This window comes from Pseudopodoces humilis, chromosome 25 (assembly GCF_049639895.1).
Source record: "Pseudopodoces humilis isolate 2021_Gansu_Grassland_sample_001 chromosome 25, ASM4963989v1, whole genome shotgun sequence".
Lineage (NCBI taxonomy): Eukaryota > Metazoa > Chordata > Aves > Passeriformes > Paridae > Pseudopodoces > Pseudopodoces humilis.
The window spans coordinates 1,562,265-1,583,929 of NC_142224.1; the positions used below are offsets into that span (position 1 = coordinate 1,562,265).

The following is a 21,665-nucleotide window of genomic DNA, read 5'->3' on the forward strand; positions in this document are numbered from 1 at the left end:
TCATTCCGTGTGGGGGCGGGGCTATGCTGCGGTGGGGGCGCGCGCTGCGCGCGCCGGGACTGGGGGACTTGGCGGGGAGGCCCCGGGGACTGGGGGGGACCCCGGGGAGAACCCCAAAACCGGGGGAGATCCCGGCAGGGGTCTCGGGCCGCCCCCTCCGCACCGCGGCTCCTCTCAGCTCCGATTTCTTCCGCGGTGAGATCCGAGCGGTCCCCGGCACCGCACCGGGGATTTGGGGGGCACGGGGGGAGGGCCACGGGAGGAATTAAGGGGGGGTCGGGGTGTGGATCGCTGGGAAGGGGGAGGGTGCCAAGTAAATTGGGGTGTCCCAGGGAATGGAGGGCTTGCGGGGTGTGTGAGAATGTACGGCGAGGTCGGGATTGCTGGAAATGGAGAAGGAGTCAAAGAATGGGGGGGAGTCGCAGGGAATGGGGCTGGGGTGGTTCTGGGTGTATATGGGGGGTGCCAGAGGGGTCTGGGGGTGGTCCCTGGGGACTGCGGGAGATGACAGTGGGCATTGGAGGGGCTGAGGGAGAATTGGGCGGCTGGTGGTCTCCGAGGGAACTGGGGGGCTCCAGAAGGCCCAGGGGAAACTGGAGGAGGGGTCCCAGTGGGGATTGGGGATCGATCCCAAGGGGGGCATGTCTCAGGGGACTTGTGGAGGTCGTGGGTGATGCCCAGAGCGGACTGGGGGACCGGGAGGGGCTGGTGGGGATCCAGGTTACTGGGAAGTGGTTCTGGTGGTTCACAGAGGGTCCGGGCATTTTCCCGGATGATCCAGGGGGACCTGGGGGGTTCGCAGAGAGGCCTGGGGGGAGTCTGAGGTATCCTGAGAATGTCCTAGAGGGGTCTGGAGGGGTCCCAAGGGATGCAGAGGGTACCGGGGTGCTCCACGGTGGGCTGCCAGCTGTGCCCCCGGGCTCGGCAGCCCCCGTTCCACCGCAGAGCTGGGGCAGACCCTGGAGCGCATGGGACAGACGCTGAGGGATCAGCTGCCATCCTCGGGAAGGCATCCCATTCCGCTGGGGACCCACCCCGACCCCCGGCCCCCCGACGAGGCCGATGTGGTGGTGGTGGGGGGCGGCGTGGTGGGCTGGTCCGTGGCGTACTGGCTGAAGGTGCTGGAGGGCCGGCGGCGGCAGCACGGAATGAAGGTGCTCGTGGTGGAGCGGGACCCCATGGTGAGACACTCCCTCCCAGGGCAGGGTATGGCCTTGGGGACCCCCCTGAACCCCTTGTATTTTGGGGGTGTCCTCTCCTCCAGTATTCCAGAGCCTCCACGGTGCTGTCGGCGGGGGGGATCCGGCAGCAGTTTTCCCTCCGGGAAAATATCCAAATGTCCCGTTTCTCTGCCAGCTTCCTCCGTGACATCAATGTACGTGGGGTTTTATGGGCGGGGGGTAATTTGGGGAATCCAGCCCCACCCACTGTGGTCCCCCTGTCTCCTTACAGGAGCACCTTGGGGTGCCAAATGAGCCCCCAATCGATATCCAGTTCCAGCCCTCTGGATACCTTTTCCTCGCATCCCCCCAGAACGCTGCTGCCCTGGAGGCCACCGTCCAGTTCCAGAGGTGAGTGACCCACATGGGACCCTCCTGGGGGATGGTTTCAGGGGCTGGGGATCATCCTGACCCTTCTCCACATGCTGGCCATCCCCAGGGATGAAGGGGCGCAGGTGACCTTGCTGTCCCCCACCCAGCTGAAGGCGAAATTCCCCTGGATAAACACAGAGGATGTGGCTGTGGCGTCCTATGGTATGTGGGAGGAGGGGGGAGGGCGTGGAGACCCCCCCTTAACATCCTTCCTCATCCTCACCCTCCTGGTGCTTCATCCTGGCTTTGCTTATGGCAGAGGAGGCCCAGCCCTCCAAAATGCATGCACTGGGGGGGGTTACACAGTAGTGCCCTCCCACGTTTTCCTGCCCAGGTCTGGAGGATGAAGGCTGGTTCGACCCTTGGACCCTCCTCAACGCTTTCCGGCGTAAAGCCATATCCTTGGGAGTCCAGAGCTGCTCCGGGGAGGTGCGAGGTGAGGGATGGGGGTGCTCAGAGAGGTTTGCCCCCTGCCACCCCCAGGGCACCCCACCTCACCCCAAAACCCTCCAGCTTTTGTCACCTCGGCCAACCACATGATGCCACCAGCACCGTCGTCTGCACGCATCAAATACGTCCACGTGAGTGTTTGTGTGCCACCCCCACGCCCCAGGAGCGGCCGTGACCCCCCTGCACGTGTGACCCCCTGTCTGTGCCCTCCCAGGTCTACATGCCAGACAGCCTGGAATACCAGCCAGTGGCCTGTGCCATCGTGGTCAATGCTGCGGGCGCCTGGGCTGGGAAGCTGCTGGAGGTGGACGGGCTGCCCAGGGGGCTGTGCCGGCCCCCGCTGCCCATCCAGCCCAGGAAGAGGTACTGGGGGGCTCCCAGCAGGGAGAGCCGGGCAGCACCCCCTCTGCTGTGGGTCAGCTCTTGAGGTCAGAGGGGGAGTACATCCCAGCAACTCCTTTTTCGGGGTGCGATGCCCCTGGTGCTGTTTTGGAGGGGAACTTTAACCCCACCACCCCTGTGTCATGGGGGTCACCTCAGCACTTTTGTTTTGGGAGGTGTCATCCTGGCACCCCTCTGTCTGTGAGGGGGTGACATGGACTCCTGGGTGCTAATTTGGGGGGATCACAGAATGGGACACACATCCCAGCACCCACCACCCTCCAAATTCTGGGGGGGATGGTGAGCTTCCTCAGTTTATTTGGAAGTGGGGTCTTGCATCCCAGAGCTCCCATTACTCTTCAAGTTCCCCCACTGTCCCCATTATGTCCCCATACTCCCAATCCCAGTGGGGGGAAAATTTTTCCCCCCAGCCCCAGTACCCACAGTATTCCCCCATTATTCCCCCAGTGCCTGCATTATCTTGCCAGTGCCTGCAGCCCTATTATCCCCATTACCCCACAGTACTTTAATTATCCCCCCAGTGCCCACATTCCCAGCCCCAGTGTGCCTAGAGTGACAGAGCACTCAGTGTTATTTTTGGGAGGGGGACAAACACGCTATAGTGGGGGGCAGGGACAGCACCCCTCACGCTCTGTTTGGGGGTTCCCCAGGTATGTGTTCACCTGGCACTGCCCCAATGGCCCTGGCCTCTCCTGCCCCTTCCTCATCGACACCTCTGGTGCTTATTTCCGTCGGGATGGCTTCGCCGGGAATTACCTGGGCGGGATGAGCCCCACCGAGGTGAGCCCATGGGATCCCCTAAGATCATTCACCCCCTTCTTCTTTATCAGGCACCTCCAGTTTATCCTTTTCCAGGAGGAAGAGCCGGATCCCAGCGATCTCTCGGTGGATCACGATTATTTCCAGGAGCAGGTCTGGCCCCGGCTGGCTCGGCGTGTCCCAGCTTTTGAATCCCTGCAGGTCCGGGGGTCTTGGGCGGGATACTACGACTACAACACCTTCGACCGGAACGGGGTGCTGGGCCCGCACCCCCGGCTGGAAAACATGTTTTTAGCCGCGGGTTTTAGTGGCCACGGGCTCCAACACGCGCCGGCCGCTGGCAGAGCCGTGGCCGAGCTGGTGATCAAGGGCCGCTATGAGACCCTGGATCTGCGGAGGCTGGGATGGGACAGGCTGGTGGATGGGGAGCCGCTGGAGGAGCACGGTGTGGTTTGATGGGGGCGGAGAGGGGGGAAACTGAGGCACAGCCATGGAACCCCTCCCCAGGCCAGAGGTTGTGTCCTGTAGGAATAAAATGGATGGGTGGATGGATGATGAGTGTGCCAGGGAATTAATTAATGGGGTTCACACCTGCCATGCTCCCTCCAGCAATGCTACCAGCATCCTCCTCAGTACTCTCAGTTCTGAGGTCCCCATTGATGCCCTCCACAACTTCAGTGTCCCCTCAGTACACTCCATTCCCTCCCAGTATCCCCATTATGTTCCCATACCTGCAGTCCCAGTGTCCCCAGTATCCCACAGTGTTACCTATTGCCTTCCCAATTCCCCCTAATCCCAGCATCTCCACAGTCACCCATTCCCCCAGCGCTCCCATTATCCAGTGCTCCAATCCCCTCCAGCCCCAGTACCCCCATTCCGTTCCCACTCTCCAGATCCAGTGTCCCTCGTTTTCCCCAGTGTCCCCACTTACCCCCATTCCCCCCAGTACTTCCATTATGATCCAGTGCCCTCAATATTCCCTCAGTGCCTCCAGCCCCAGTATCCTCAGTATCCCCACCTCTAGTGCTCTGGTTATCTTCAGCATGCTCTCATACCCCATTATCCGCCCCAGTATCTCCAGCTGCAGTATGCCCATTACCCCAACCAGTGCTCCCATCAGCTCCCCAGTGCCTCCAGTCCAATCCACCCCCAGGGATCCCAGTATCCCCGCAGTGCCCCCAGCCCCAGTCCCCCTGGTATCCCCAGCATCCCCCCAGAGTTCCCAGTATCATCCCAGTGTTCCCACTATATCCCCAATGTTCCCAGTACCCCCCCAGTGTTCCCAGTACCCCACAGTGTTCCCAGTATAAACCCAGTGTTCCCAGTATCCCCCCAGTGTTCCCAGTATCACCCCAGTGTTCCCAGTATCTCCCCAGTGTTCCCAGTATCACCCCAGTGTTCCCAGTATCCCCCCAGTGTTCCCAGTACCCCACAGTGTTCCCAGTATAAACCCAGTGTTCCCAGTATCCCCCCAGTGTTCCCAGTATCTCCCTAGTGTTCCCAGTATCACCCCAGTGTTCCCAGTATCCCCCCAGTGTTCCCAGTACCCCACAGTGTTCCCAGTATAAACCCAGTGTTCCCAGTATCACCCCAGTGTTCCCAGTATCCCCCCAGTGTTCCCAGTATCACCCCAGTGTTCCCAGTATCCCCCCAGTGTTCCCAGTATCCCCCCAGTGCTCCCAGTATCCCCCCAGTGTTCCCAGTCTCCCCCCAGTGCTCCAATATCCCCCCAGTGTTCCCAGTACCCCCCAGTGTTCCCCCGTTATCCCCGTTCCCAATTCCCTTCCCGAGCACGTGGCGCCCTCTGGCGGCGGGCGGCAGCAGCGCGCACGCGCAACAGCATTAGTGGGGGGGGTGTCCGGGGCTGGGCTTTGGCGCATGCGCAGAGGGGGCGGGGGCGGTGCCGGGGCGGTGCCCTGCGGGTGGGCGTGGCCCGCGCGGTGGGCGGGGCGAGCGGCGGCGGGCGGGGCCGCGGCAGTGCGTGTGCGCCGTGCGCGCGGCGCATGCGCGGTGGGCGCGGCCGGGCCGTGTGAGCCGGGCCCGCCCCGCCGTGCGCCCCTGGCCCGGCCCCGGTGAGTGCGGGGGGACCGGGGGGCGGCACAGGGAGAGACCCTCGGGGGCCAGCGCCGGGAACCGCGGGTCTTCCGTGGCGAGACAAACCTCGAGGGGGATTCTGGGCACTGCGGGGGTGGCCCTGAGGGCATTTGGGAACCGTCGCCCCTCAAACACACTGTGTGGGGAGACTGTGGGAACAGCCCTGAGGTAAAGTACGTGTCCTCCCCCAATTATGGGGGTCACGCAGAGCTCGGCAGCCACGAGGGGGTTCTGCCCCTCCCCGGGTGCCTGAGGGTCACCCCCTCAGCTGTCAGGGGGTGCAGACCCCAGGTCACCCCCATAGCAGTGGGCGATTCCTGTGGGTGCCTTCCTCTTCAGGCTATTCCATGACTCGGGTTTTTAGGAGGAAGCTGTCTGTGATTAACTCGGTAATAAATCTGAAGGCCGACTCTGGTTCTGCAGCTTAGATCCCGGCAGGGTCTGACTAGGAATAACCAAAACAAACCAGTTTTTAAAATGATTCTTAATTGTTTGTGTCTCGCGGCTGCAGCAGCGCCACTGACAAGCCGGGGTTTGTGACTCCAGCCTGCTCCAGAGCTGCCTGGGAGGAATGAGAGCTTTGCTTCCTGCTGGGAAAGCACAAATTTTATTAGCTGGTGGTTTGTTTTTTTCCTTGAATCAGATGCTGGTCTTATTTCTCTGGTGCTTTACAAGAGTTTTCCTCTAACCCTGAGCTCGCTAACACTGGTATGAGCAGGGTGGGTCCATTCCCTGGCCTGGTGGAGAATGGTTGTGCCCGTGGGAAGCCAGTGAGGGCCGGGAATCCTGCTGGAAATCACCGGGGTGTGACTGAACTTGTAATTCCCGGTTAGCCCACTGTTAACAGCTGTGCCATGGCCCTGTGTTCTCTCTCTGCAGGCTCCATCCGTTTCACATCTCTCCAGGATGAGAGAGGCTTGGGTCCGGCTCTCCCCCTCTCCCTGTAGTTGATAGTTTGGGAAGCAGAGGTGATGCTGGAGTCGAGATGGCCGACAGCGTGAGAATCTTCCTTCATGACCTCGTCAGGGTGAGGCTCCGGGTCCTGGGGCTGCTCCTGTGCACTTTGGGAGCACCCTCCTTCCCATGGCATCAGGGAATTTGAAGAAAAAGTGTCTCCGAGTGTATTTCAACACTGTTTTGTGGTGTGTCTATTGCAAAGGGCTCAGTGTTTGCTGCAGAACCTCTGACAGATTTCCTTTGGGCACAAATTAATGAAAAATCTCAATAATAGAAACAATAATATTAATTATAAAATCACAATACATAACAACACACAAAGTTTATAATATAATCTAGAATGTATAATATTGTATATAATTTGATAATAATAATAACAATAATAATAAATTAATGTCTGTTACCACAGCAGCTCTGTCCCAGTAATAAGGTCTGTGTCACTTCACTGCTCCCTCTTCCATCATCCAGGGTTAAATACAGGCTAAAAGCCATTTATGCTGTGGCACTGAGCAATAACTCATGCTCAGAAATAACTCTGGAAAACAAAGAAAGGTTTGATCCAAGTCCTGTGGCCACAATCTAAAAGCAGGAGTTGTGTCATTTCCCAGTGCTCCTGCACCATCAGCTGGAAGAGCTGCCTGGGTCAGAGCCCAGCTCCGCTGTTTCAGATGTGAATTTGGCATTGGAATTTATCCTCTTTGGTCAAGAGCTACATGAACCCAACCAGGGTGGTGACACCATCCTGGCTTATCCTTATGTTCTTTATTTTAAAGGGAAATTGTGATGATGATAGTTATGGGATCACCTGGAGCTGGAAGTAATTGAACAGGATCCCAGAGTGGTTTGGGTTGGAAGGGACCCTTAAGTCTTTCTTGTTCCATGTCCCTGCCAAGGGCAGGGGCACCTTCCACTATCCCAGGTTGCTCCAAGCCCCATCCAGCCTGGCCTTGGGCACTTCCAGGGATGGGACAGCCACAACCTCTCTGGACAAGCCAAGTCCTAGGAGGCAGCTCTGCAAATCTTCCAAGCATGGAGTAAGGGAAAGCTTCTGGACACTCTCTTATTACCAGGCTTGCATGGATGTGGCTGGTGGGAGGCAGCCTCTGGGATGAGGACAGATGCTTTTATTTGTGAAGGAATAAGCATCAAATTCATAACACACAGTCAGACCTTGCACATCCCAAATATTGGTGTAATTTCACTTTATTGGCCTCAGAGAGCTGGCAGGGAATGAGGGGCTTCCTGCCAGACAAGGCTGGGAGAGATCCGACTGATTTTTTGCCAGGGTTTTAAATAGTGCAGATTGGAAGAGAAGTCACACCTCTACAGAAAAAAATTACTGCTGGCCATGGAGATGCTGGAATGTGCAGTGATTTAGATCACTGGGCCATGGAAGAGAGGCGGTGTTGCTGCTCCAGGCCTTGGCTCCAGCTGAGCCCAAGCAGCCAGGGAGCGAGGCCAGCCATGGCACCAGGAAGGTTTGACCTGGGTCAGCCACAGCTCTTGCTCCTCTCTCCTCATGTCCACAGGGAATTAAGGACTCCATCTGGGGCATCTGCACCATCTCCAAGCTGGATGCCCGGATCCAGCAGAAAAGGGAAGAGCAGAGGCGGAGGAGAGCCAACAGCGCGCTCGCCCAGCGGAGGTTTCACATGGAAGAGAAAAAGCAAGAGAAGTGAGTATAGGGCGTGGCTGGTCAGAAATGGGGTAATTCCCTTCTCCTCTGGTAGTCAGAGCCAATTAATGGGAAACACATGGCATGAAACTCCCTTTTTCCACTGTGTAATGGAGCTGGAGCTGTTATCATGAGATAAGAAGTTGGACCTTTTACGTTGTTTGATAATCAGTTTGAATTACCACCGAAAGAATGTGGATTTATGGGTTTCCTTTCCTCCTGAATCCTCGTGCTATCTCAGATCCATTGTTATTGCTGGTAATCATGGGATAAGGAAAGAAACAGCAGCTTGGATCCAATGTCCACTTTGGGGCAGATTGAGTGTCTCTTTTCCTCAGCCCTGCTGTGTTTTGTGGAGTTTGGAGCTGCAGAACCTCAGTGGTTCTGGAAATGCCAGAATTATCCCCATGCGGGAGCAAACAGTATCTGTTCCCATGTCTGACTCCCAGACCATGCCAGGATGTCTCTGCTGCCCTGGTGGCACCGGGCTGGCATGTCACACAGTGGTTTTGGCAGTAATGCACATATTGGCTGAAAGGTGAAAGAAGAAATCTCCCTTGATCCTGATAGTCCTCAGGGGTCTCTGCAGCTCCACATCTTGGCTGCCTCTGAAGGAAAGTATAACTTTTTCATTTTGTTTATGTTAATAAACAGCTGAATTCTGATGGTTTTCCAGCAAAATCACTCTGGTGTCAAGAGCTGACTGGGAAAGTGCTGCAGAGTCCCATGGAGCTGCTCTTGCATGTCCAGAGGCACCAAAACTACCCTGAGCTGAAACAGCCTCTTCCAAGACCAAAAAATGTCCCAAATTTCCTGATTTTATTGTGGCAAGAGTTTGGAGAGAACAAAGCCCAAGATCTCCAATATGTGCTTAAAAAATCTGGAAGAGTGCTTTGCTTTTCTTCTGTTTCGGTGCAGATTTTGGGAATTAATAAAGGTTGAAAGAGTCTCCCTGATTAAGTCTTGTAGAGACTGCACTGGCTGAGACATGTTGTGAATCTCTGCAGGGATTCCTTCCAGGATTTCTATGTTTGGATAAAATCAGGTGCACAATTGATGTTGAGCTGGTTCTCAGTGACTTTTCCAAGGTGTCCAAAATGTGGGGCAGCAGCATTTGGCACTCATGAGGGGACATTTGTCCAGGTGCTGGGACATTAACACACCTCTCTCCTGCAGTGAACCCCGGATAGTGAGCCGGATATTTCAGTGTTGTGCCTGGAATGGAGGTGTCTTCTGGGTATGTAGAGATTTTTCTTGGTTATTATGGTTTTTATTTTAAAAGTCCTATAAAAACCCATGTCCTGCTCCAGCCCTCATAGGCTGTGAGTGGTGAGCTATCAGCATGGCAGCAGGAATTGCTGGGAACCACCACTTTCCCATCCCAGTGCTGTATTTTAAGGGATTCACTATGGGATACAGGACCACAGACTTACTCGAGAGACCCACACATGAAATCCAAGCTGCTTTTCCAAGTCTTTGAGACTGCTCTCCACCTGAATATTTAATTCCTGCTTTGCTGCAGCCTGGCATACTGTTTTGCCAGTTGGATATTGAATTCTTAAAAGACATTTCCTCAGCTCTGACTTGCTATGCCTGGTTCATAAGGCTGATTCTTAATGGAGCCAACACTTCATAAATCAAACAACCAAATAAATAGTTTCATTTTCTCATTACAGTGGTGCAGTTTACAAGGGATTGGCTCAGTGTTAGCTGCAAGTTGTGGCTGTATTTAAACAGAAATCCTTGTTCCTCTGTATTTCTGGCTTACTCAGGGAGGAGAGGCAGATGTGCCTTTGAATCTGTAGCCACAGGAGCACAAAATACCCCTGCAATGCCTCACTGAGAGCCCTTGTTCGTTTTTCCCTGCAGCTTAGTCTCTTCTTGTTCTACCGAGTGTTCATCCCCGTCCTTCAGTCGGTCACGGCGCAGATCATCGGTGGGTGCCTTTCCCCTTGGGGTGTTCCAGGGTGCTCAGCAGTCCATGGGATGAGTTTGGAGTCTTTGTTCATTGAACTGATCCTCACACCTCTGTCCCCTTGTGTTGTTTTCCACTTCTTCCCAGTACCAACCACTCCCATCATTAATCATCCAATAGAAAACCAGGGGTGGATCACCCTGCTGACAGCCTGTGCACATCAGGGATCCAGCCCAGGGGTGGATTTCAAACACATTTGTCTGTGTGTTTTTGCATTTAAGTAAAAATCAAGGGGATGGAAATGTGCTTTTAAAGACATTTAAAGAACTAGAGTCAGGGGAAACTCCCTGATGGCTGTGCCAGGAAGCATTGGCAGGTTCCTATACCATTTCCTCAGGTGTGTCTCTCTTCCAAAGGTGACCCTTCCTTACATGGTGATGTCTGGTCCTGGCTGGAGTTCATCCTCACCTCCATTTTCAGCGCTCTCTGGGTCCTGCCCCTCTTTGTGCTCAGTAAGGTGGTCAATGCCATCTGGTTTCAGGTGGGTGACAGGAACCTGGGCCCTGCCTTGAGCAAACGGGGGGAATTTCCTCATTGGGTGGGGCTTGATCAGGTTATATGGGGGCACAAGATGAAATCCCACCCCAGAACAGGCTCTGGGCATATTCCTGATGGGAAAAAGCAGCTCAGGAGCATCATCCTGGGTTTAATTTCCCCAAAGCCCCCATTTCTCTGGAGTTCCATTTGCCTCACACCCATCTCTGCTGGCAGGACATCGCAGATCTGGCGTTTGAAGTGTCGGGCAGGAAGCCTCACCCCTTCCCCAGCGTCAGCAAAATCATCGCTGACATGTTGTTCAACCTCCTCTTGCAGGCGCTTTTCCTCATCCAGGTGAGACAAGCAACCACCTCACCAGCTCAGGTGCTGCCCTCCCCCAAATCCTGAGCATCCCTCTCTCAATCCTCTCCTTTTCTATCCCAGGGAATGATCGTGAGCCTGTTCCCCATCGACCTCATTGGGCAGCTGATCAGCCTCCTCCACATGTCGCTGCTCTACTCGCTCTACTGCTTCGAGTACCGCTGGTTTAACAAAGGTGAAGGAGGCTCCCTGCATGGGAAGGGGGAATTTACCTGGACTGAGCTGAAGGAGCATCCAATTGGGGTGTCAGAGGCTGATCTTCCATCAGTTTGTATATGGAATGAAGGGTAAATGTGAGCCAGCAGTGGTGGTAAGATGGCCAGTGGTACCTGGCCTGCAGCAGCCCCCGTGTGGCCACAGCTCCAGGGCATTGCTTGCCCACTGTGCTGGCCACAGCTCCAGGGCATTGCTTGGCCCCTGTGCTGGCCACTGGCAGAGGCCTTGAGTGCTGTGTCCAGTTCTGAGCCCCTCATGAGGCCTCAAGGACATGGAGGGGCTGGAGCATGTCCAGAGATGGATCCAGAGCTGGGGCTGGTGCCCCAGGAGCAGCTGGGGGAGCTGGGAAGGGGCTCAGCCTGGAGCAAGGGAGGCTCAGGGGGGACCTTCTGGCTCTGCACAACTCCCTGACAGGAAGGGACAGCCAGGTAGGGGTTGGACTCTGCTCCCACATAAAAAGTGACAGGATGAGAGAACACGGCCTCAAGCTGTGCCAGGGAGGTTCAAGTTGGACATCAGGATGAATTTCTTCACTGAAAGGGTGGTCAGGCATTGGAAGGGGCTGCCCAGGGAGGTGGTGTAGTCCCCATCCCTGGAGGCGTTCAGGAAATGAACGTGGCACTCAGTGCTCTGGTCTGCTGACAAGGTGGGGATTGGTCAAAGGAGGTGAATGTAGGTCTTTTCATGCCTAAATGGTTCTGTGATTCTGTAGTGAGGGTGTCTCCTCCCCATGGGCTCATTTTCCTCTTGGCAGGAATCGAAATGCACCAACGGTTGTCCAACATTGAGAGGAACTGGCCCTACTACTTTGGCTTTGGCTTACCACTGGCATTTCTCACGGCCATGCAATCCTCCTACATCATCAGGTGGGAAAGCCACTCTGGCCTCTCCTCCTCCTGACACCCACCAGACACATTAAGTGCCCCTTACTTTATTCTGTTGTATTTTTCCCCTGCAGCGGTTGCCTCTTTTCCATCCTTTTCCCCCTCTTCATCATCAGCGCCAATGAAGCCAGGACCCCCGGCAAAACCTAGTGAGTATCCATTCACACCCACTGATTCTTGTCCAACACCCCCAACGCTCCCCAAAACCCTGCGGGGGCGCTCCTGACATCGGGAGCTGATGGACTCTCTTCCCTTTCAGCCACTTCCAGCTCCGCCTCTTCTCCTTGGTGGTTTTCCTCAGCAACAGACTCTTTCACAAGACCGTTTACCTTCAGTCCGCTCTGAGCGGTGCTTCCTCCTCCCCCTCCTCCTCCTCTTCCTCCTCCTCCTCTTCGCCCTCTCCTGCCAAACACGCGGCTGCTCCGGGGCACTGAGCTGCCCCCAGACCCCGGGGAGGGGGGACACCCACGGGCTTCTCTGCGCCCCCGATGTCCAGGGACGGCCAGGACCCAGCCTGACAAGGTGTCACTGTCAGTTCTGCGTCTACCCCTGGAAGTTTTTTGGGGGGAAATCTGGGTTTTTAACACCTTTGTGAGTTTCCAGGAGCCGGGTTGTGCCCTGCGCTTGTTTTATAGTGGACTCTTTTGTACGCCTTTCCCGTGCCATCTCCCTGCCTCGGGCCAGTGGGTCGGAACTCCGCCACCCCGTTTTGCCGTTGTGTCCCTCCCGTGTCTCCCCCGTGTTCCCCTGCCCCTCGTCCCCCTTCCCGCTCCCTCCATCTCCCCTAACTCAGGTCGTGGGAGGGGGGCGGGCATTTCTGGGGGCTCCCGCTGCCGTTGAGCACAGCGTCCCCCTCCCGTGCATGTACCGTTTCTGTCGGGTCGGGGAAGGAACCGGTGACGTTCAAACCCCTTTGGATATTTCGGGCCGGTTTATCAACTTTTCTCTAGTATTTTCACACTGAAACATTAAACGGAGAAACCACGATTCTCAGCCGTTCTGCGCCTGCCGCTGTCGTTACTCCGGGCCGGGCTCCCCCCGCGCCCCGCAGTGGTTCCGCCGCCCACGTGGCCAGGCCGGCCCGCTTCCGGCTCCGCCCACGTGACCCGCCGGCCCCGCCAAGCCGGACGGACACGTCACGGCTCGTTCCCCGCCGGCACCGCCCACCTCCCGCTCCACCAATCGGAAGGCGCCGTGACCCCCACGCGCCGCCCGCACCCGATTGAGTGTTCGGCGCTTCGGCCAATGAGCGGGGTTGCGTTTGGAGTGGCGTGCCCGAGGGCCAATGGGAAGCGGGCGGGGGCGGGGCGCGGGCTGGCGGCGGCGGTGGCAGGGCGGCTGCGCGGGGCGGATGGACGGGGCGGCGGGGCCGCGGTGAGGGACGGGAGCAGGACCCGAGCGGGGCTGGGGGAGCTGGGGGGGATCCTCGGGCCGCGGGGTGGAGGGGTACCAGGGCTGCGGGGTGCCCGGATGTGTGTGCGGAGTGAGGGAGCTGAGGGGTCATGGGGTGCCCGGGCCTTGGAGGGTGCCCGGGCGTGTGGGGAGAGGGAGCCGGGGCGTTGAGGAGTCCCCAGGCGTGTGGGCTGAGACCCTGGCGCTGATCAGGGGCCGGAGCCTGGCGGTGTCCGGGGGGCGTGGGGGGCGGCACGGCGGGTCGGGAGTGCTCTGTGTCACTGGGAGTTCCTGGGCGGTGAAGGCACCCCCCGAGCACATCGGGGCATCCCAGGCAGAGCCACTCGTGCCCGGAGGCATCTGCACTGAGCTCCGTTATCCCGGGGGATCCAGGAAATAACCACCACACGGTATTTCTGTACCAGGCAGTGCCCAACGTGTGCCAGTCAGAATCACTTTTGGGTACGGGAAGGCTTTTCTAGGCCCAGTTTGGGTTTTAAATCTCAGCCTGTCCCAATGCATCCTCCCTGATGTCGTAGTTCAGAGACCTGAACTGCGCATTCACCCACCCGAGCTGGGACTGAGCCTGCCCGCAGCAGCGGGAGGGGTTTTCCTGACTGATTGGGCAAGAAAGGATTTAAAGAAATCTGAATGTTTTCAAGGTAGAAAGATGTTTAAGTTGTGATTCTTCAGTAAGAGTTTCACTTCCGTGGTGTGCAACCCCACGATTTCTGTGGCTTTTCCTCCCCGCAGGGAGGTAGAATTAAACATCCACATTGTCTGGTGTGAGCAAAACCGATTTAGTATCCTGGTCTGCATTAACAAACTACTGGGATATATATTTGACATAAGTAATCCAAAATGGGATTAACTAGGAGCTGTTCAGATCTCCTGCATGTGAGAAAAAGCACCCATTTCTTGCATTCTCCATGGATTATATTCTTTGTGCATTGCTTGCAGGTGATGGTTAAACTGCAGAGAGCATCCAGAAGGAAGGCAGGGGTTTTGCTCAAGTTTGCACGGGGGTTTTGTTCTGTGCACAGAGAAACAGGCGCATCCTCTGCCGTGGAGAAGTTCTGGGCTCTGTAAAGGAAGGAAAACCAGCCAGGATTTGGGGTGGCAGCTCAGGTCAGGACAGGGGGTGAGGGGGTTGTGGGGGGAGGCACAAGCACCTGGCAGGGGTGAAGTCTGGGCCATAGCAGGGGATTTAAAGTCCAAAGGCTCATGAAGGCTTTAAAGACAATGTGAGTTGCTCTTTGATATCTTCTTGATTGTGTTCAGGCATTCAAGGATCCTCAGGCCCTGCATTTGATGTGAAAATGACCAAGTTGGGGTTTCTCCGGCTCTCCTATGAGAAGCAGGACACGCTGCTCAAGCTCCTCATCCTGTCAATGGCAGCTGTCCTGTGTAAGTCTGTGCCCTCAGGGGTGGTCCTGGTGCAGGGAAACCGAGGGTCACTCCTGAGCTCTGTGTGTTCACTCTGCCCTTTTCTGTGTTTGCAGCTTTCTCCACAAGACTTTTCTCGGTCTTAAGATTTGAAAGTGTCATCCATGAGTTTGACCCGTGAGTGTCGTTCTCTCATTTCCTGGGGGCCTGTTGGGCTTTTCCCCTTCTGGAGCACACGGAATTCAGGCAATGGTGCCAGGCTCAAGTTAATCCCCATTAAAGATGTGGGATTTGGAGGGTGTGTTTTAGTACAGCTTGGTTCTCTTCTTCCCCACCCAAATTTACTTGGTACCCAGGGCTCTTCCTGCAACCCAGATTCAGGAATCACCTGCCATTGCTTTTCTCCTGGGATGAGGTTATTCCTGACCTGGACACAGGAGAGGGAGCTCCTGGCACAATTAGTGCCAGTGTCCCAAGCTGATTAAATCAGTCCCAAGGGACATTGTCACCTTTGTAAACGCACTGTTAGGCCCACTGGGAGGAGGAATGAACCTTTGCAGCTGATGTTTGGGGCAGTTGAATAAAACAGGGCCAGTTCCCTGTGCGTGGAACACATGAGAGCAGCCCCCACAGTGCTGTCACACCTTGTCACCCTTGCAGGTACTTCAATTACCGCACCACCCGCTTCCTGGCTGAGGAGGGCTTCTACAAATTCCACAACTGGTTTGATGACCGAGCGTGGTACCCCCTGGGCAGGATCATCGGGGGAACCATTTACCCAGGTAAAGCTTTTGCCAAGCTGAAATGCACCTGGTGCAAGGGAAAATCGGGGTGGGGATTGCATCCAGGAGTGCCAGCTGGAACAGAGGGCAGCTTGGGGATGCATCCTTGGCAGCAGCTCCTTCCCAGTGAATCTTTGGAGCACCTGGATAATGATGTCATTTCCATCCCCAGGTCTGATGATCACATCAGCAGCGATTTACCACGTGCTGCACTTCTTCCACATCACCATCGACATCCGTAACGTCTGCGTGTTCCTGGCTCCCCTCTTCTCCTCCTTTACCACCATTGTGACTTACCACCTCACCAAAGAGCTCAAGGTACAGGGGCCAGCAGGGTGTGCCCCACAGGCTTTGGCTTTCCAGAGGAGCAGGAGCTGTTTTCCTTTTGGGAGAGCAGCTGGGTCAGAGGTTTAGAGGTGACCGCCACACTCTTCAAAACCCCGACCTTCTGGGAAGTGGGAGATCTGTTTGAGAACTTTGTTTTCACACTCAGTTTTTATTCCTTTGAGTAATAAAATCCCTAAACCCTGATGTCTTTCCCCTGGCTGTTTCTCCCAGGATGCAGGGGCAGGACTCCTTGCTGCTGCCATGATCGCTGTTGTGCCTGGATACATCTCTCGATCCGTGGCCGGCTCCTACGATAATGAGGGTGAGTTTGTGACCTTTGGGGGAACCTTTAAGGACTGTTGGGTGCTGGAAAGTGGTGCTGGAAAATGCTGCAGGGCACAATAGAGGCTCTGTCCTTTCCCAGTGATCCCTGCTGGGTTTGTGCTGTATAAACCTGACCCATCTGGGATCAGAGGTTGTTCTTGGCCATGCCATGGAGTAGAGGGAGTGTTTCCCAACTCTGGCAGCGAGTTTACTCCAGTATCCTTGTTTGCCAATCAAAAAGGGTTTTGTCACCTTCCCAAACTCTGCCTAGATCTTTGTGGTTCCTCTGTGGTTTTATCCCTGATCCAGCAGTGACATTGGGACTGGCAAAGGCAGCAATCTCATTGCCAGTGCCTGGGGCAGAAGAGGATCCAAGTTCCTTTGCTGTAGCTGGGCTCTTGGGGGCTGTGTAGGAGTTCTTCCAGCTGGTGTGGCTGGAAAAAGCCACGTGAGCTGCGAGAGACAAACTCTGCAGTGTTTCGGTCTGGAAGCCAGATATCAAATGCTTTTCCCAGGCCTGGCTCTTTGTGTGATGGAGCAGCAAAAGCATTTACAAATCTATTTTTAATGGCTTGAGTGCTCTGCTGTGCCCCAGGGATGACATTTACAGCTCCGGGTCCTTCTGCAGGTATCGCCATATTCTGCATGCTCTTGACATACTACATGTGGATCAAGGCTGTCAAAACTGGCTCCATCTATTGGGCAGCCATGTGTGCCCTCGCCTATTTCTACATGGTGAGTGTCCCTTCTCCCAGCTCTGGGGTGAACCTGATTCTGAGATCCCTCTGGATGCACTCACCAGGAAGCCATGGTGTGCTGTTCCTGTGTCCATGTGTCCAGAGAGGTAGAACCTCTATAGAGGTGGAAATGGAATGGGTCCTTTCTTCCCAAAACTAGTGGGTTTTGTATGAGCTGTTCTTAGTAGCGTTGAAAAATCCATGTTTCTGGCAGCTGGGGTGTGGAGAATGCCCTAAGATGGAGCAGATCCTAGCTGGTATTGCTACTGTGTGAAAATCCAGCCCGTGATCCCAGGAAAGCTAAACCTCTGTGTTTCACCTCAGCTCTGCAGCTGTTCAGTCCTGGAACTTGTGGGTGTGTGTCTGCTTTGTGTCCTGGCAGGTCTCCTCATGGGGCGGCTACGTCTTCCTGATCAACCTCATCCCCTTACACGTCCTGGTGCTGATGCTCACCGGGCGCTTCTCTCACAGGATCTACGTAGCCTATTGCACAGTCTACTGCTTGGGAACCATCCTCTCCATGCAGATCTCCTTTGTTGGCTTCCAGGTGGGCACCAGGAGGGTTTGCACACTCAGGGATGGGTTCTAACAGAACAACAGCACGCTGACACCTGGTTTTACTTCTTGCCTTTATCACTGAGGTTATGAGCAGGTGATGATTCCTTCTTCCAGCTTCCATTATGCTGATTCCCCGCCACCTTTGGCAAAATGAGCCTTTGGCTTTGCTGGATGACTTTCAAAGCTCCTAATAACTTTCCTGGCACTGGTTGTCTCTCATAAAAATGTCTTTGGTTTTGGTGAAGGAAGCAGTTATGCCATGTGTATCTTGGTGTGGCAGGAAACAGGTCTGTCCAGCTCGTTTTCAAGAGAATCTGGTTAATTTTCCACATGGATTCTTATCAGAATCAAAGCGGATGCAGGAAAAGGATTTGTGCCAGCTGTGCAAATCACAGGGAGGGAACATTTGAACGTTTTCCTGTGACTGGCAGAGGTTGTTCCAAGCAGTGATTTGGGAAAAAAGCTGGTAATGTCTCCTGTTTGTCTCTGTGTCTGACCACACTCTGCCCCCCTCCCAGCCTGTCCTCTCCTCAGAGCACATGGCTGCCCTTGGAGTCTTCGGCTTGTGCCAGATCCATGCCTTTGTGGACTACCTCCGGAGCAAGCTGAACCCACAGCAGTTTGAAATCCTCTTCAGGAGCGTCATTTCCCTGGTCGGCTTCGTCCTCCTCTCTGTCGGGGCTGTGCTGATGCTCACAGGTAGCCTGGGGCCATGGCCATTACAAGGGTGTTTCACAGCCTTTCCTTGTTTCCAAAGGCATGGAATTTGTCCAGCCTAACTCTTACTGTGGTGCCAGTGCCTGTGTGTCCCCTCAGAGGGGGAGGTTGGGACCTGCCTGAATTTGTGCATTAGCAAGGAATATTTCAGCAGCAGCTGTACGATGGGAGGGGCAGAGACTCTGGGGACACCAGGCTGATGCTGCAGGTACTGATTGTTGCTCTGTAGTAGCAAAGAGATGCTAGCTGGAACCAGGAGTTGCACAGGGCTGAGTTTTTTAGAGTGAAATTACATTGTATTTCCTTTCTAAAATGGCAGATTTGAGTAATGGAGTTTCTAAACGAGGTCTGGGATCACTCATTCAGCCTCCCATGTGCTTCCCTGGGAGAGTGCATGTCAACATTGCCCATTACTCTGCTGGATCCAAAGAGGATTTGTTTTCTCCGCTTTCCTAGGGAAGATCTCCCCATGGACAGGGCGTTTCTATTCCCTGCTGGACCCTTCCTATGCCAAGAACAACATCCCCATCATCGCCTCTGTCTCTGAGCACCAGCCCACCACCTGGTCCTCCTACTACTTCGACCTGCAGCTCCTTGTTTTCATGTTCCCAGGTGACTTCCCAGACCCTGAGTTAGTCTCCAGAGGGTTTTCCTGCCTCTTCTGGCTATGCCGAGCCTGCTGGGGAGTGCTGTGTCCCTCTGTGTCCTTTTGTGTCCCTCAGTGCCTGGTTTTATTTCATCTCTGGGCTGAACCTGACCCCTTTTTCTCCTCCCTCACAGTTGGTCTCTACTACTGCTTCAGCAACCTCTCGGATGCCCGTATCTTCATCATCATGTACGGCGTGACCAGCATGTACTTCTCGGCTGTCATGGTGAGGGCTGCAGGCACCAGCACTGCCACTGAGTGCTCATAACAATTTAATTTGCTTTTCTGAACTTAGTGATGGTGCTTTCACCCTGAGGGCTTTTCTCCCTTCCATAAATGTGGTTTTGTTTCGCCCCTCTCTGCTGTGAGGGAAGGTGAAGTTGCAAAATTCAGTGGTTTGGGTGTTACTCGTGTCCCTGTGGCCAGCACTGCCTGGGCAGTGTTCCTGATCTCCCAGAGCTGAGCTCCCACTGCCATCTCAAACAAATTCCCTGGATTTTCAAACAGGGACTGGTGACAAACGGTTGCTGATGAGCCCATTTCCATTCTTCCTGTGGCACCCTGAATACTAAATGTGGTTGAGTTCTGGTGTGGAGGCAGCTACCAATCCTTGCTTCCACCTGAGACTGCTGAAGTGACCTCAGTTTCCCATGTGGGCCAATTTTGAGCACTCGGGGAATTTCCCCTGGGCATGTCTGAGATGTGGTGGCAGCTCCCCCTACAAAAAACAGCCACAGGTTTACCCCGAGGCTGATATATCCACTGAATTTGAGGTGCTGGATTAGGAATGGCATCAGTTCCCTCTTCTCTTGGATTTCTGCTGGATTCCCTGTGCGACAGTTGTGCTGTTGCCATAGGTGCGTCTCATGCTGGTGCTGGCTCCAGTGATGTGCATCCTGTCCGGCATTGGGGTCTCTCAGGTGTTGTCCACCTACATGAAGAACCTGGATATCAGCCGGCCAGACAAGAAGAGCAAAAAGCAGCAAGACTCCACCTACCCCATTAAAAACGAGGTGAGCCCCAGGCTGGCTCAGGAAGACGCCTGGTCCTGATGGGCTGAGTGCAGGAGGCTGACGGCCCCGTCCCTCCAGTGCTGAGATCCTGCGTTGTTCCCGCAGGTTGCCAGCGGCATGATCCTGGTCATGGCGTTCTTCCTGATCACCTACACCTTCCACTCCACCTGGGTGACCAGCGAGGCTTATTCCTCCCCCTCCATCGTCCTCTCTGCCCGCGGTGGGGATGGCAGCAGGATCATCTTCGATGACTTCCGAGAAGCTTATTACTGGCTGCGGCACAACACGCCGGAGGTACGGGGGGCTGGGGCCGTGGGCACCCGACACAGCTCACTGAGCTGCTGACACACAGCTGCTGTTTGGTGCAGGATGCCAAGGTGATGTCCTGGTGGGATTACGGGTACCAGATCACTGCCATGGCCAACCGGACCATCCTGGTGGACAACAACACCTGGAACAACACGCACATCTCCCGCGTCGGCCAGGTGCGTCCCTCCCTTCCCCGCTGCCTTGGCCAGCCTTTCTGGGCACCACCAGCATTGGCTGACACCACGTCTGCCCCAGGCCATGGCCTCGACAGAGGAGAAAGCCTACGAGATCATGAGGGAGCTGGACGTCAGCTACGTGCTGGTCATCTTTGGTGGCCTCACCGGGTACTCCTCGGACGGTAAGATCCCGCTGTGAGCCAGGTCAGACCCAGCCAGGGCTGCTGCTGGCAGAGCCCCACCTCCAGCTGGGGCTGTGGAGTGAAAACGGGGCTGGAATGCTCCTCTCTGGAGCTGCACGTGCCTTTGGAGCTCCCCCTCAACTCAGCCTTGCTTTTGGCACCCCCACATCACCTCAACCCTCCCTCCTGGGCCCCCAGCTCCACTTGACTCCTCATTCTTTTACCTCATCCCAACTTTATGTTCTTTCACCCCGATTTAACCCTTTGCTCTTAGCCCCCCAAATCAACTCAAGCCGTCATTCTTTGCCCCCCAACTCTGCCTTCCAGACATCAACAAGTTCCTGTGGATGGTGCGGATCGGGGGCAGCACGGACACGGGGCGCCACATCAAGGAGCACGACTATTACACCCCCACCGGGGAGTTCCGGGTCGACCGCGAGGGCTCCCCGGTGCTGCTCAACTGCCTCATGTACAAGATGTGCTACTACCGCTTCGGCCAGGTCTACACTGAGGCCAGTGAGTGCCTGAGTCACCCCCGGGGTGTGACACTGCTTGTGGGGGGCCCCACTGCGCCCTGACGTCTCTGGGGCACGATGCAGCAGCACTGCCCTGTCCTTTGCCCTCTCCTAGAGCGACCGCCAGGCTACGACCGGGTGAGGAACGCCGAAATCGGCAACAAGGACTTTGAGCTGGACGTGCTGGAGGAGGCGTACACCACAGAGCACTGGCTGGTCCGAATATACAAGGTATGGTGCCAGAACGAGCCCAGACCCTGGGAAAAACCCATGGAATTCTACCTAATGAACCCTCTTTACTGCCCAGGTGAAAGATTTGGACAACCGCGGGTTGTCAAGGACATAGAAGAGCCGGCACCGACCGTGCCAGACACCGCACTGACCCAGCCTTGGCCTGTGCAGCAGAGATTTGGGGGTTTGGGGGTTCCAGGGGGGCTGTTTCGGGGTTGTTTTATACCGTTTGTAAGCGCAGGCAGCGGCAGGAGGACTCTGCCCACCCCATCCTGCCGGGAGTGGTTTTTATATACACACGGAGCCGTCGCCAAATCAGGAGTTGCGGCTCTCACCGGGGCTGATTGACCAGGAATTGTGAAGAATAAAAATAAATAAAAATGAATTTGGCGGGTTTTTCTCCCCGAATTCTGCCAGAGGGGCGTTGGGGCCGTTTAAATGCTTTTAATCGATTGAAATGGAAATAGCGGCGGCGAGGGGGGCGGGGTGTGGGGTTCCAGGTGAGGGC

At 55.5% G+C, this 21,665-nt stretch overlaps 3 protein-coding genes across 4 annotated transcripts; all 3 read left to right on the top strand.

Annotated features, from left to right (window-relative positions):
• Positions 1-23: 23 nt before the first annotated feature.
• Positions 24-3,938, top strand: FOXRED1 (FAD dependent oxidoreductase domain containing 1). Its single transcript, XM_005528489.3, has 10 exons — positions 24-195; positions 946-1,181; positions 1,265-1,375; positions 1,453-1,571; positions 1,660-1,754; positions 1,927-2,028; positions 2,106-2,173; positions 2,257-2,405; positions 3,095-3,224; positions 3,300-3,938. The coding sequence occupies exons 1-10, from the start codon at positions 24-26 to the stop codon at positions 3,657-3,659; spliced, it is 1,542 nt and encodes a 513-aa protein (XP_005528546.2). The 3' UTR covers positions 3,660-3,938.
• Positions 3,939-5,188: 1,250 nt separating this feature from the next.
• EI24 (EI24 autophagy associated transmembrane protein) lies at positions 5,189-12,855 on the top strand. The gene is made up of 11 exons (XM_005528490.3): positions 5,189-5,275; positions 6,177-6,324; positions 7,784-7,929; positions 9,106-9,166; positions 9,799-9,865; positions 10,261-10,385; positions 10,616-10,735; positions 10,826-10,937; positions 11,733-11,844; positions 11,937-12,011; positions 12,122-12,855. Exons 2-11 carry the CDS (start codon positions 6,283-6,285, stop codon positions 12,294-12,296), a joined length of 1,035 nt encoding a protein of 344 aa, XP_005528547.2. The 5' UTR covers positions 5,189-5,275; positions 6,177-6,282; the 3' UTR covers positions 12,297-12,855.
• A 316-nt stretch (positions 12,856-13,171) lies between these two features.
• Positions 13,172-21,547, top strand: STT3A (STT3 oligosaccharyltransferase complex catalytic subunit A). Of its 2 annotated transcripts, XM_014257315.2 has the most exons (19): positions 13,183-13,236; positions 14,215-14,382; positions 14,536-14,661; positions 14,757-14,817; positions 15,301-15,422; positions 15,595-15,740; positions 15,981-16,071; positions 16,702-16,808; positions 17,193-17,357; positions 17,887-18,067; positions 18,542-18,697; positions 18,866-18,957; positions 19,589-19,744; positions 19,850-20,038; positions 20,113-20,229; positions 20,309-20,411; positions 20,739-20,927; positions 21,042-21,157; positions 21,234-21,547. In XM_014257315.2, the coding sequence occupies exons 3-19, from the start codon at positions 14,574-14,576 to the stop codon at positions 21,270-21,272; spliced, it is 2,118 nt and encodes a 705-aa protein (XP_014112790.1). In that variant the 5' UTR covers positions 13,183-13,236; positions 14,215-14,382; positions 14,536-14,573; the 3' UTR covers positions 21,273-21,547. The 2 variants fall into 2 exon arrangements, with proteins under 2 accessions (XP_005528499.1, XP_014112790.1); XM_005528442.3 differs by lacking the exon at positions 14,215-14,382 and having other exon boundaries at positions 13,172-13,236.
• The last annotated feature ends 118 nt before the right edge of the window (positions 21,548-21,665 follow it).

Bases quoted from the DNA above. Each gene is read 5' to 3' on its own strand.
- FOXRED1 (XM_005528489.3), top strand. From the start codon at position 24: ATGCTGCGGTGGGGGCGCGCGCTGCGCGCGCCGGGACTGGGGGACTTG. The intron at 1,376-1,452 runs GTACGTGGGGTT...GTCTCCTTACAG, and splicing joins GCTTCCTCCGTGACATCAAT to GAGCACCTTGGGGTGCCAAA. The intron at 1,755-1,926 runs GTATGTGGGAGG...TTTCCTGCCCAG, and splicing joins TGTGGCTGTGGCGTCCTATG to GTCTGGAGGATGAAGGCTGG.
- EI24 (XM_005528490.3), top strand. From the start codon at position 6,283: ATGGCCGACAGCGTGAGAATCTTCCTTCATGACCTCGTCAGG. The intron at 10,736-10,825 runs GTGAGACAAGCA...TTTCTATCCCAG, and splicing joins AGGCGCTTTTCCTCATCCAG to GGAATGATCGTGAGCCTGTT. The intron at 11,845-11,936 runs GTGGGAAAGCCA...TTTCCCCTGCAG, and splicing joins CAATCCTCCTACATCATCAG to CGGTTGCCTCTTTTCCATCC.
- STT3A (XM_005528442.3), top strand. From the start codon at position 14,574: ATGACCAAGTTGGGGTTTCTCCGGCTCTCCTATGAGAAGCAGGACACG. The intron at 15,741-15,980 runs GTACAGGGGCCA...TGTTTCTCCCAG, and splicing joins ACCTCACCAAAGAGCTCAAG to GATGCAGGGGCAGGACTCCT. The intron at 18,958-19,588 runs GTGAGGGCTGCA...CTGTTGCCATAG, and splicing joins TGTACTTCTCGGCTGTCATG to GTGCGTCTCATGCTGGTGCT.